Source organism: Strigops habroptila, chromosome 5, assembly GCF_004027225.2.
Source record: "Strigops habroptila isolate Jane chromosome 5, bStrHab1.2.pri, whole genome shotgun sequence".
NCBI lineage: Eukaryota > Metazoa > Chordata > Aves > Psittaciformes > Psittacidae > Strigops > Strigops habroptila.
Window position 1 is genome coordinate 44200122 of NC_044281.2, and position 13134 is coordinate 44213255.

A 13134-nucleotide genomic window follows, 5' to 3' on the forward strand; every position below is an offset into this window, starting at 1 on the left:
CCAAATGAGTATCTTGGCTTTATATTTTGCTTGCATGGACCAAGAATATGAGGATAGAAAAAGCATGATCTTGCTCATCCTGAATGCAAGGTTTACTGGTCCACAAACTGGACCCCAAGGTGGCCCAGTTGAGAAGTTTGGTGGCCTAAGACGAGCACTCTTTTAGACAGCAACAGAGTTTTAAAATCTTTTCTCTCTCTCTTTTTCTGGGGGATGGGGTGGGTGGGGAAGTGCACAGAAATGTAGAATAAAGCCATATATTTTTCTCCGCATTAAAACTACAGAATCTGTACTTTCATCTAAAAATGCCACATGACATAAAAGGAAACATAATTGTACCTTTTAAGAAGACAATCTACCAAGGAAACCCTCATTTCAGATTTTCTGTACAATGTCCAAACAAAATGAACCACAAAAGTGTAGTTTTCAGAGGAGAGTAAAGCCTGACTACACACTCATTTTCTAAACAGCACATTTTCTGAACACTCATTTTCTAAACACCACAAAGTTATTGATTTTACATTTAGTATTATATGCAATAATAGAAATTAACATGATTAATTACTCTGATGGATGGCTTCTGCATTGTACCAACAGGTTATCAAATAGTGTGTCCCAATGATCAACCCTAAAAGCTGTACAGTCTATCAAACAAATACTTTTATTTTACTTCTCATTTTCAGAAAGAAGTAGAAATCTGCCACCACAATGAAAGACATTGCTTCATCATGAGTAATTATTTTGACATGCCCAGTAGTTACTCAGGGCTTTTTTACAGTGAGTGTGGAAAAATACTGGAACAGGTTGCCCAGAGAAGTGGTGGACACACCATCCTTGGAGATATTCAAGGCCAGGCTGGATGTGGTTCTGAGCAACCTGATCTAGTTGAAAATGTCCCTGCCCATTGCAGGGAGATTGCACTAGATGACCTTTGAAGGTCCCTTCCAACCCAAACTATTCTATAATCCAGCTTGAATAAAGAAATCCATACTGCTGCAAAATTACAAGGTTTATAATTCATTTCATTTACAGTTAAACCATTTTTAACACTCTAGAAGATGTTAGAATGAGAACTTGGAAACAATGACATTTTTTGCACTGCAGTACTGTTCTAGACCATTACTCTTTTGGCAGACAGATACAAGTTCTTTTGTTGTTAGTATTTTTCCATATTTTCTATATCAAGAGTCATTCAGGGAGCTTCAAATAGACTTCAGCTGTGTAACTGCATTAACTGCCGTTACTTCATTGATTCAATATGAGAAATAATTACAGAAAACCTAGAAACAGGACATGTTTGAATATAAGCAAATTAAAATAGCTGTCTCATTTGACAACTTCCATAAAAATTACACTACTTTCTACAAATATCCATAACTAAGTGTAAAGCTATATAAAAATACTCTAGTTCAAGCCACTTCATTATAAACAAAGATACATTACAGCCTTTGGGGTTTTGCATTTCATACCAATAGTTCTGATCTGCTCCTTTTCTCCATCCCACATTAAAAAAAATAGAAAGATTGACATACTAATGATAACCTCAGGTCAGACTTCTGACTTAGTTGGCACAGACTTCTAGCTTAGTTGGCACTGACACACATGCACATAACCAGTTTAGTGATCCCACTAGGATCATTCAGCAGTTTAGGTAAAAGGGAAGATTACCTTCTCACTTCCAGCCAAGTCTACCAGGTAGAGCTTTCCACTGAGTTTTTTCTCAGTTTCCACATTCTCTTGTTTAATATTAATAAGGAAGATACTGTGACTCCTAGAGCTGTGTTCATTCATATCTGCAATCATATTTGAAAGGTTTTGTTTAAACGACAAAGAAATTCTATTTCATCAGAGCTAGCCTATGGCTAGCAAATTCAAAAGTGTAAGATCATTCACTGGAGATCCACTGTACTGACAGCAGTGTCTATGCCAAGAGCTGCAAATAAAGCTCACTGACTCATCGACTACAGAATGAGCTCCTACTTTCTCCCAACATGACCAAATTAACCAGCTTCATGCTAAATGACAATCTTGCAGAAAAAGCTGGTTTGGTTTGGTTTGATTTTTTTCTCCTTTCTTTTTTGAAAGTGTTTTGTTCCCCTGCAGCAATAAAATTTGACCAGAAATAGTAAAAAAATCATAGCATAAGAAATGTTCAAGACCAGGCTGGATGGGGCTTGGAGCAACCTGGTCTAGTTGAAGGTGTTCCTGCCCGTGGCAAGGGGTTGGAACTAGATGAGCTTTAAAGTCCCTTCCAACCCAAACGATTCGAGGATTCTGTGCATAATAAACCAATATTTCACAGATACAGTAATAAATAAAGGTTCTGTCCTTTTATGCTTCTTCATAGACAGCTTACACAAAAAAATGCTGTGATATAACAGACACTGTTTAGATATAGAACTACGTTATGTTCAGCATCCTGGACAGAGGAATAATTTTGAGCTGAGCAAGAGAATTTAAAGAGAAGTAACAATAAATGCTGGGCACATCTCAGCCCAGTTGTGTGAGGAGATCTGACAGTATTTAGTAAAAGTTTGTGTCAAAACCATGCTATTTAAATTCAAATTTCAGAGTAATATTTATTGCTCAAGTAGTTAAAAATCCTCCTTCACCCAGGCCACAAGTAAAACAAGTAGTTAGTTTCAGCTTCCATTTATTATAAGTTTGATTGTAACCATGTTATGCTTAAAGTTTCATATATTGGCAAAAAGAAAGCATTAAGAATCAGTAAACCATTTCTCATCCATTTTCTCTATTTTCTGTTACCGTAAACCCCACTACCACCTTTCACCCATTCCCATTTGTAGCAATGTTCGTATTTCTCTGAGCTCCCTTTTTCTTCTCCACCTCCAAACTTAGTTTTTTTCAATAATGCTTCCAAATTTGCTCCTTGCCATTTCAGTCTAGGTGAAATTCATTTTGTGTCAACTTCGGTCAGAACTTTTCTGTGTGCACCAAATGCAACAGGTGGTACCACAGCAAAAGCTGCATTTGGATATTTTTTGTTAAAGAGAATAGCAGAAACAACGGGAGAAAACATTACTTCAAAAAAGAAGATAATACATTTCTATTAGTATGATGAGAAAGGCATGGAATAGCTAAAGCAATATAGTATTTAACAAAGTGAGAAGGTAGACACATGGAAGAGAAAGAAGTTACTCTGTGCATCATAAAAAATAAATTTATATATTAAAAAATATACCCAAAACCCCACCCCAAAGACCTGAGTTACAAGCTGCGGTCCTGATAATCTGACTGCTTGGATCAAAGACATCTTACAGAATAAATTGGGAATAGGCCAAAGATACCTGTCCTTTTTCTCACCATAATGCTAGTAGGCTGCATGCAACACAATGTCAACAGATCTGGCACAGGCTGAAGCAATTATGTTTTTTAATTTAGGAAGATTTGTTTGCTTTGCCATCATCGGAACTCAGTCCAAGTCATTGCTTCACTGGGATAACTTGCAAGAGATAGGCAGAATCTGAAAACTGCTCTGCAGTCTTTGCCTGCCGTTTGAGCAGTAAATTATTCTGATTTCTAGACTTGTAGCACAAAGAAGAGACTATGTACGTAATTTCGGTTATACATAATTTCAAGATATCTATACTGTGTGTAACAATACATATTTGACACTTCACATAGCAATACTATATAATGCCATATATTAAATTCAGGAATTCTCAAAGCTGAAAGTCAATAAATGTTTCTGTATGCAGTGAAGCAGTAAAAAATGTACACACTATTCATTTTAAAGTGTTATAATTTGTGCATCATTACATCGTTCACATAAGTGACTCAAAGTACTTTGTGAATGTGAAGAATCAATACATCACTAGGAAGCTACAATCACCCATACTGCATAGCCAGAAAAGCCTTCACAGAATACTTACTTGTAACGGCTACATGACGGTTAGCTTTCCCTTCATCAATGACATCCAAAACTTCTTCAGGACTAGATACAAATCTTTCTGTACAACCCTAGAAACATGCAAGTTGAAACCAGAAAACTTTAGGAATTGTGCTAGTACTCCAAATGCCCTCAGGAAGAATATTTAGCACTGATGAGCAAAATAATTAGAAGAACCATCAACATTCAACATGATCATTAGCAAGGTAATGGACCAAAAGATGCCGTTGTATGACTTTCAGAGTAACTTGGGAGACAATTTTCTGTCACCAGATTAAAGATTTGACACAGCATATATTCCCATTACTAATTTGGGTTAGATTACATACCCAAATTAGTTTTTCTCTGCCAAACTACAAGACAAGACGCATAGTCCTTGCTCTTTGCCTTAATGCAATATTACTGAAGGAATTATTTTATCTTTTTTTTTTTTCCCCTCCTGAGGACGAGAATAAAGAGAACAATATTTTATGTATATTATTAAGTCTTATATATGTTCATTAAAAGTATATTATATTTAAGTGAGGGCCCAGGAAGTTATAAAACAAATTCTTAATCCAACAAATCTGTTCTAAAATATTGCGAGATTACAGCATATATGCAAAAAAATTAAAGAAAAAAAAATTCTTCGAGATGTTCTCTTTCACATCTGACAAGAAATGGGAATACGAATACTTAAAATTTGACACCATACTAACAAAATGTAAATGTTTAAAGTTAGGAAAATAAAACAAACATGGTTCAAGCCTGTTAATATTTCTGGAAACTATTTAAATCCAGGGACAAATACTATTTGAACATTCAAGACTCCAAACATGAGTTGAATCATTTCAGCAAACACACTGGGATACAAATGGAAATGTGTAAATAAATGAATATGTGAGAAAGAATGAAAAACTGAACATCAAATTTTCCTTGTACCTTAACATATGGGACTCTGTTTTTATCTTCATGTACAGCGAGGTTTGTCTTTGACACTAGGAAAAAAAAGATGGCAATTGTTAGGAATACTCCACAGGTAATAATGTGTCAACTATAGCACTGACAGGCAAATATTGTGAACATATCAAATTTGTAAGTGAGAACTGCAGTTCCTTCCCACTCTTTATGAACTACCAATATTTCCATTACATTAAACTTGTTTCTTGTTCTGTTCACCTTGTACCTGTTTTTTTAAAGCTAACTTTACTCCACAAAAACTTTTATTACTTGGATTAGTAAAATGAACACAGACCAACTTGGATTTTGCCGAAGCAGCAAGAATTTCAAAAGAGACAGAAGAACTCACTGGAATTCAAAACAGATCAAATACTTCTTCCTGGTTTTGTGTTACAATTAGCATATATTTCTGTCTTCAGACTGATTCAACACACACAATTCACACTTTCATTAACATACAGTGCACATATAGAGAGACACAAATTGTAAAAAATATAGATCACTCCCAATAAGTTCTACCTAACAGAAGCAAAGCAAGGAATATGTTGAACTGAATGTATCCTGAATTAACAGGAAAAAACCAACCAAACAAACAAAAAAACCCAACCAACCAACCAAAAACAAAAAAACCCAAAACAAACTCAAAAGCCCCAAAACACAACAAAAAACAATGGAACACTATATACATTAGTACAGTTTTACTTTGAGAACATATATTGCCAATGAGGCTCAGATCTGCCTGGAAGTCTGTAAAATTCTCTGTATCCTTTTATAACCAAGCTACGTAGCACTGCAGAGGTAGGTGCACAAGAGTCAGAGATCAGATGACTTAAACTGCTAAATTCTTTTTCACAGACCCATACAGCTACCATCAAAGAAAATAGCTGTTTCCCCTTACGTGCTGATTCAAAGCACTACACCAAGCCCAAAAACACTTAGTCACACAAGAAATGCAGAACTTACCATCAAGTAGGTCCCTTATTTTGTCCAAATATATCTCAAAGTAGGAAACCTAATTAAGTAATCACAAACATTAGATTTATACATCTCTGTACCTACATTTCCATATCTGTCAAAATAAAAAGCACCAAACTAAAAATAAAAGCCACTTCCCACATAGTTTGAATCACATCTTCCATATGAACATCCATGTATTTTGAATGATTTACAAGTCATTGATCTTTCTCCATTTATCAATGATTCATCAGGAAAGTACAGAAAAAAACCCAACTTCAGAAAAATCTTGTTGTCTTTTTTTTTTTTTTTTAAACATAGGCAAAATTGGCAAAAGTATTGAACAGAAACAAATCAATTCAGCTACTATCACACCAGGATAGCTGCATCACGAGAAGGGTCAAGTTTGACAGCTGTAAGAGGTATACTGATATTCAGCAGCACAGAAGCAGGCAGCATCTTCAGCAGTTTAACATACAAGTTACATAAGCCTAAGCAATACAAGCAATATATATCAAATTAAATTTAAAATGAAGCATATATAAAAGTTCTGTCTTGAATCAAGTCCCAAAGGAGAAACTGAAAATGAGCTTTTCTGTAAGAGAGAAACAGACAATTGCCCTAAAAAAAAAAAAAAAAAGAAAAAAAAGAAAAAAAAAGGAGAGGGAGAATGAATAAATGACTTTCTTTACAAAAGGGTATTCAACTCAGTAGCAAACACAAATGTGTTAGGGGCATGGTACCTAACCATACCCTGAGTAAGCTTTACCCAGGGATTATTTAGCTAGAATACTAGATGGCTAAACTCTAGGTATCAGTAAATTCTGGCTATTTAGTAAACTACCATTTCCTCTCATGTGAAAAATTATGTGGGGTTTTATACTGATGAATTGATCTTCCTATGTGACAACTGATGTTAAACAGAGATATACTTTGCTTTTATGCATTTTACTTCACCTGTGTCCCATTTAAAGCCATCCTCTGGATCAGCTCTTTTCAACAGTCCTGTTCTCCCAGACTTAACCCACGTGCTTTATATTATCCTATTAACACACTGATGAGGACCAACACACCTCCCTGCTCTAAACGTGCCTCTACTGAAGAGGGAGAGGAAAAAAATGACGTTAATTTTCAACATTGGCTCAGTTATTAAAAGAGTGTGACAGTTCAGTTAAATTCTTGCTCCCACTGACAGAACATGCATTTCTCTCAATGACAGCTCCTTGTATAATCACTCACTCATTCACTGCTATTTAGGCAGCTTTTCTGTTAAGATATTCATAAATGTCAACTATGATAAGAAAACCACTGAAACAATTCACTGCTGGAAGAACATGATTTATAAAATGATAATCATCTGCCAGGACAGGAACTTACTACATCTTGTACGAGGGGGTCCCCATCTGTTGGTATCCAAGTGCTATCATGTAGAATAGCAATAGCCACAGGAGAGCTTTACCAGTGACGAAATCAGTGTCACTCCTATGGAAGCCATTTCTATAAAAATTCAGAGGTGTCTCTTCTTAAGGAGCTCAATATTTTAAAATCTAAGGTCTATTAAAATCTTTAGATGGTTTATTTGTAATTCATAAGGCTGCTCCTTCTGTGCATACTTCATGAGCATGTCCACAAACAGGCACTGCTAAGAATGTTCTCAATACAAAATGACCTAGTCCTTCTGGAAGATCAGTGGCTGGTTCAGAGATACTCTGCTAGATTATTAAAATACATACATATACATATATACCCCCAGAAATGCTTCAAGTGCTTTAATGTAAGCAGCACTAAAAAGTCACTCATCTCTAACTTTTAGGCACAAGAGGGGCAGAGGAGGAGAGCTTCACTCTCAGAGAGCATCAGCTGGTCACAGCAGGAGAAGGGACAGTGTTTTCACACTCTACCTGTGCTCAGCTACTTAACTTTACTGAAGCCATCTAGGTATATTCTGAGTGTTTTGGGGGAGGGATGACACAGAGGACTACTCATTTTTCACTGGGTAATTTTACTGATGTCTGCTTGGAAGCAAGCTGTAGCCTGACCCCAACTCTGCCAGATGGACCAATGCCCCCTGCTATGGCTGAGAGCTCCCCAGGAGACTGGACAAAGAGTAGGAATTAAAGGTCACTCCAGAAATTTGAGAGATCATATAGTTAGGATCAAGATAGGGACATGGAAAAACAGGGTAGCTGTTCAAATTGAGACTTAGACCACCATCTTAAGGAATCCATACACAGGCTTCTGAGTGAAAAATTACTTTTTAAACATCTTTCTGTAAATTTCTGTAGCCATCTTTCCTTCATTTCAAACCCACATACTATAGAGGACTGTTTGTATCCTCAAGGTAGGAACAGCATGTCAGTATTCTCACAAACGTCATGAAGATCAATAGTATTTATGGCCATAAGTAGTGGAGCTTAGGTACAGTCTTTGGAGAAGCTGCAGTGAAGTAAGTGTTTTCTTACCATGTTGATTAGCCTATCAACTGCGGTGAGAGACAAGACAACCAACAGACTAGTGAACCTGAGCTGAAAACATACTCAAGAAAAACTTCCATCAAAGGCTAGTAACCGTATTAGATTATTTTTAGTAAATACCCTCAGAAACGTAATGCTTTTTTGAGTTATAAAAGGGAGAAAGGAAAATGTTATAGCATAAATGCAGATTTCCCATCCAGCTCCACTCTCTTCTGTCCGCCCATTACGTAACATGTCATTCTGCATTTACCTTTATATGAAACTCCAGGTTTTCATCCATGGAGTAGATGTGATCAAAGATGTCATGTGCAATTCTTGGAATGATTCCCATGAGCTGAGGGTCGTGCAGCTTCCCCTGCAGGCACAAAATCAAACCATATCAGGCACAAGAGAGGAGAAAGCCTTGTCCAAACACCCTTTCCTCCAGCAGGTCCCTATGAACTTACCACCTGCTCTTGCGGGGGATTCACTTGATACAAGTGCACAGAAAAGGTGGCAGAACAACTCAGTGTTTTAGCACTCTTCACCCAATGGAGCACCTATTTCTTTTATCAGCTCCTGCCATTTGCTAAGCGTGCTGTTCTGCTGCTATTTACACTGCCACTCTCCCACCAAAGATAGATGAATAAACACAAATGTACAAATAACAGCCCAGTTCTCCCAGTTAAATCAGTTATTTGGAAACATGTCAGAAACAAGAAGTTTTAAAGCATTTTGCTTCTCTTTCACCACTATGCTAGAAAGCTAAAGGGAAATCTGGGTTGCAGGGATTTGAGGATTAGAGTAATATATTCTGACTTGAGCTTGCTGGGCCTATTGCCAGAGAGCTGTGCCTTACAAACGCTACTGTTCTCCATGTTAGTTTGTACAACTACCTTCCTCTTTTCTTTCAAGAACTGAATATTAACCAAAACCAACAATTTCGCTGGTTGTGTGGCTCCTTTTTGCATTGCTTTTTTTGACAAAGTCAGACACATGCAGGAAAGCTAACACCACTTAAAAACTGAATAGAAATATAGACTTGAAATAAAAAACTTTTCTGACTACATGATACACTGCATTGTTAATTCCAAATGTTTTATGAAACTGCTTAAATATGCAATAACAACCCAGCAGTTGTAAGACTCCATCAGAATACAGCATCTAGAAACTGTGATACACCTTTTGAATATATTTGTCCAAGTAATACTGCCTATATCAGCACAAAGCATCTTACTCCATATAGTGGTAGGGAATTTTATTTTCTTTTAAATATAGTGGGTAACCATACAATTCCAAATCAATGGAAGTCAGATTTGAGCTGTAATTGATAAAAATTATTTAACACCAATTTTTTTTTTTTTTTTTTTTAGCAAAATAGTAAGAAAATCATACATATGTACATGTGTTTTTCAGTATTATGCATGTCTGTGAATGACTAGTGGCTCATATTGACCTGTTTTGCAAGTTTCTCAGCCTTCATTAATATACTAAAATATAGTCTTCCTAGACACGGCTTCCTTTTTGCTAAAGCTGGTGAAATGACAGTCAACTTCTAAGCATCAGCCTAGGATAAAGAAAATTTAACACAAAGAACTGATAAAATCTCTCCCTCAGTGGGTAAAACCCATCCCAGGGAGCGCGAGCGACCAGGAGCGCGGCGACCAGCGCAGGCAAACAGGGCGTGGCGCGGCAGTTTGTGCGGCAGTTCGTGCAGGCAGAGCGAGCGGGATGGTGAGCACTCGCCTCAGGAGCAGGGCCCGCTCTGGGAGCTCTGCCCCGGCGGTGGCCAGCGTAGGCACCCAGACAGAGCCGATGAGAGGGGAGGCTGCGGCGCAGACCTCAGAGTGTAGAAAGTGCCTCGACTGGTCTCGTGAGGCGGGGGTGCACGATGGACAGGGCTGCACTCGGTGCGCCCTGGTGGAGGTCCTCCTGCAGCAGGTGGCTGAGCTGCGGGAGGCTGTTGGAGAGCTAAAAGATGCCAGGGAAGCTGAGAGGAAGCTGGGCTGCTTGCTCCAGGCCCAAACTGCGCAGGGGCTGCAAACGTCCAGCATTGCTCGTATAGGAAAGAAGGAGGGCAGCAACCCAGGAAGCTGGGAATTAGTCACGAGAAAAACGAACAAAAAAAGGAGGAAGAGGACAATTAACGACAAGGGGCTTCCTCCTAAATCTGATGTCCCCACCCAGAACCGCTTCGCGGTTCTGCAGGAGGCTAATGAGAAAGCACCCACCACACCTAATGAACATCCTGCTGATGCACCAGTGAAGAGGATCGCTACTGGTGCCTCCAGGAAAAAGAGGAGGGTCATAGTAGTAGGGGACTCTACTTTGAAAGGCACAGAGGCGCTCATCTGCCGGCCTGATCCAGTCTCGAGGGAGGTGTGTTGCCTGCCGGGGGCTCGGATCAGGGATGTTGCTGAGAGGCTGCCTGCTCTAGTAAGTCCTGCTGACTATTACCCCCTTCTAGTGGTCCATGTGGGTGCTAGAGATATAGACAGCAGTTGCCTGGAGGACATTAAGAAGGACTACAGAGCCCTGGGAGAGGTGGTTAGGGGCTCTGGAGCTCAGATAGTTTTTTCATCGATTCTCCAGGGCAAAGGGGAGGACCTTAAAAAAGCTAGGCGTGTCTGGCAGGTTAATAAATGGTTAGAAAGCTGGTGCCATAGTCAGGGGTTTGGCTATTTAGAACATGGGGCTCCATTTGGGAGGCCAGATCTACTGGAGGCTGGTGGAGCTGGTCTGACAAAGAAGGGGAAGAGCTGTTTTGGTAGGAGGCTTGCCAGGCTGGTCAGGAAAGCTTTAAACTAGATGTGTTGGGGGAGGGGAGCATTGATCCATCCCAACATTCCTGGTCAGTTGCCAGCACCTGTAATAAGTGCTTGGAGCAATGCAGAGATGTTCCAGCTGCCCCAGCCATTGAGTCGGCTTCATTTGGAGCTCGGCTAAGGTGCCTCTATAAAAACGCCCGTAGTATGGGGAACAAGCAAGAGGAATTAGAGATGTGTGCAAGGCTACGGGAATATGATGTCATTGGTATCACAGAAACATGGTGGGATGGCTCCTATGACTGGAGTGTCAGAATGGAAGGTTACAGGCTGTTTAGAAAAGACAGGCCAGGCAGACGGGGAGGGGGCGTTGCTATCTATGTCAGTGATAGGCTAGAGAGTATGGAACTCTGTCTGGGGATGGGTGATGAGGTAACAGAGTGTTTGTGGGTCAGGATCAAAGGGAAAACAGCAATGGGGGACATTACGGTGGGGATCTGTTACAGGCCGCCTGATCAAGAGGACTCTGTGGATGAAGCGCTCTACAGACAGATAGGAGCAGCCTCACGCTCGCAGGCCCTGGTCCTCATGGGGGACTTCAACCATCCTGACATCTGTTGGAGGGACGGTACGGCCCGGCACAAGCAATCCAGGAGGTTCCTCAATTGTGTGGAAGACAACTTCCTCTTTCAAGCAGTAGAGGAGCCGACGAGGAGAGGTGCCATGCTGGACCTTGTGCTCACCAACAGGGAGGGACTGGTTGGAAATGTAACGCTCCAGGACAGCCTTGGCTCTAGTGATCACGAGATGGTTGAATTTGAGATCCTCAGGACGGTGAGAACAGCGTGCAGCAAGCTCACTGCCCTGGACTTCAAGAAAGCAGACTTTGGCCTCTTCAGGAACCTCCTTAGTAAGGTTTCATGGGATGCAGTCCTAGAGGGCAGGGGGGCCCAAGACTGCTGGTCGGTATTCAAGGATCACCTGCTACGTGCTCAAGAGTGTTGCATCCCGACTAGAAGAAAGTGCAGCAGGAGGGCCAGGAGACCTCCATGGATGGACAAGGAGCTGCTGAGGAAACTTAGAGGGAAAAAAGAAGCTTATAGAAGGTGGAAGCAAGGACAGGCGGCCTGGGAAGAATACAGGAGCATTGCCCGAGAAGCTAGGGACCAGGTTAGGAAAGCTAAGGCCCAGCTAGAATTAAGTTTGGCAAGGGATGTAAAAGATAACAGGAAAGGATTCTATAGATACGTAGCAAATAAAAGACAGGCTAGGGACAATGTAGGCCCTCTCCAGAAGCTATCAGGAGAACTGGCTACCATGGATTTGGAGAAGGCTGAGGTTCTTAATGACTTCTTTGCCTCAGTCTTCACCAGCAAATGCTCTGACCACACAACCCAAGTCTTGGAAAGCAAATGCAGGGACTGTGAGAACGAAGACCTTAGGCCCACTGTAGGAGAGGATCAGGTTCGAGACCGTCTTAAGAACCTGAACGTGCACAAGTCCATGGGACCTGATGAAATCCATCCACGGGTCCTGAAGGAGCTGGCGAATGAAGTTGCTAAGCCACTGTCCATCATATTCAAAAAATCCTGGCAGTCAGGTGAAGTTCCCGATGACTGGAAGAAGGGCAATATAACCCCCATTTTCAAGAAGGGGAAGGTGGAAGACCCGGGGAACTACAGACCAGTCAGTCTCACCTCTGTGCCTGGCAAAATCTTGGAACAGTTTCTCCTGGAAAACATGCTAAGGCACATGAAAAACAACGAGGTGGTTGGTGACAGCCAACATGGCTTCACTAAGGGGAAATCCTGCCTGACCAATTTGGTGGCCTTCTATGATGGAGCCACGGAACTGATGGACAGCGGCAGAGCAGTTGATGTCATCTACCTGGACTTGTGCAAAGCATTCGACACTGTCCCACATGACATCCTTGTCTCTAAATTGGAGAGACATCAATTTGATAGATGGACCACTCGGTGGATAAAAAACTGGCTCGATGGCCGCACGCAAAGAGTTGTGGTAAATGGCTCGATGTCCAGTTGGAAACCTGTAACGAGTGGTGTCCCTCAGGGATCGGTGTTGGGACCGGTCCTGTTCAACATCTTTGTCGGTG

At 40.5% G+C, this 13134-nt stretch overlaps 1 protein-coding gene across 1 annotated transcript in view; it reads right to left on the reverse strand.

Annotated features, from left to right (window-relative positions):
* Positions 1-13134, reverse strand: part of KIF5C (kinesin family member 5C) — an 89174-nt gene that overhangs the window by 38853 nt on the left and 37187 nt on the right. The window contains exons 4-8 of the mRNA XM_030488622.2: positions 8528-8632; positions 5813-5861; positions 4832-4887; positions 3894-3981; positions 1669-1793 (exon numbers count right to left, since the gene is read on the reverse strand). Of these exons, the coding sequence (XP_030344482.1) occupies positions 1669-1793; positions 3894-3981; positions 4832-4887; positions 5813-5861; positions 8528-8632 (423 nt within the window). The remainder of the gene's footprint in view (positions 1-1668; positions 1794-3893; positions 3982-4831; positions 4888-5812; positions 5862-8527; positions 8633-13134) is intronic.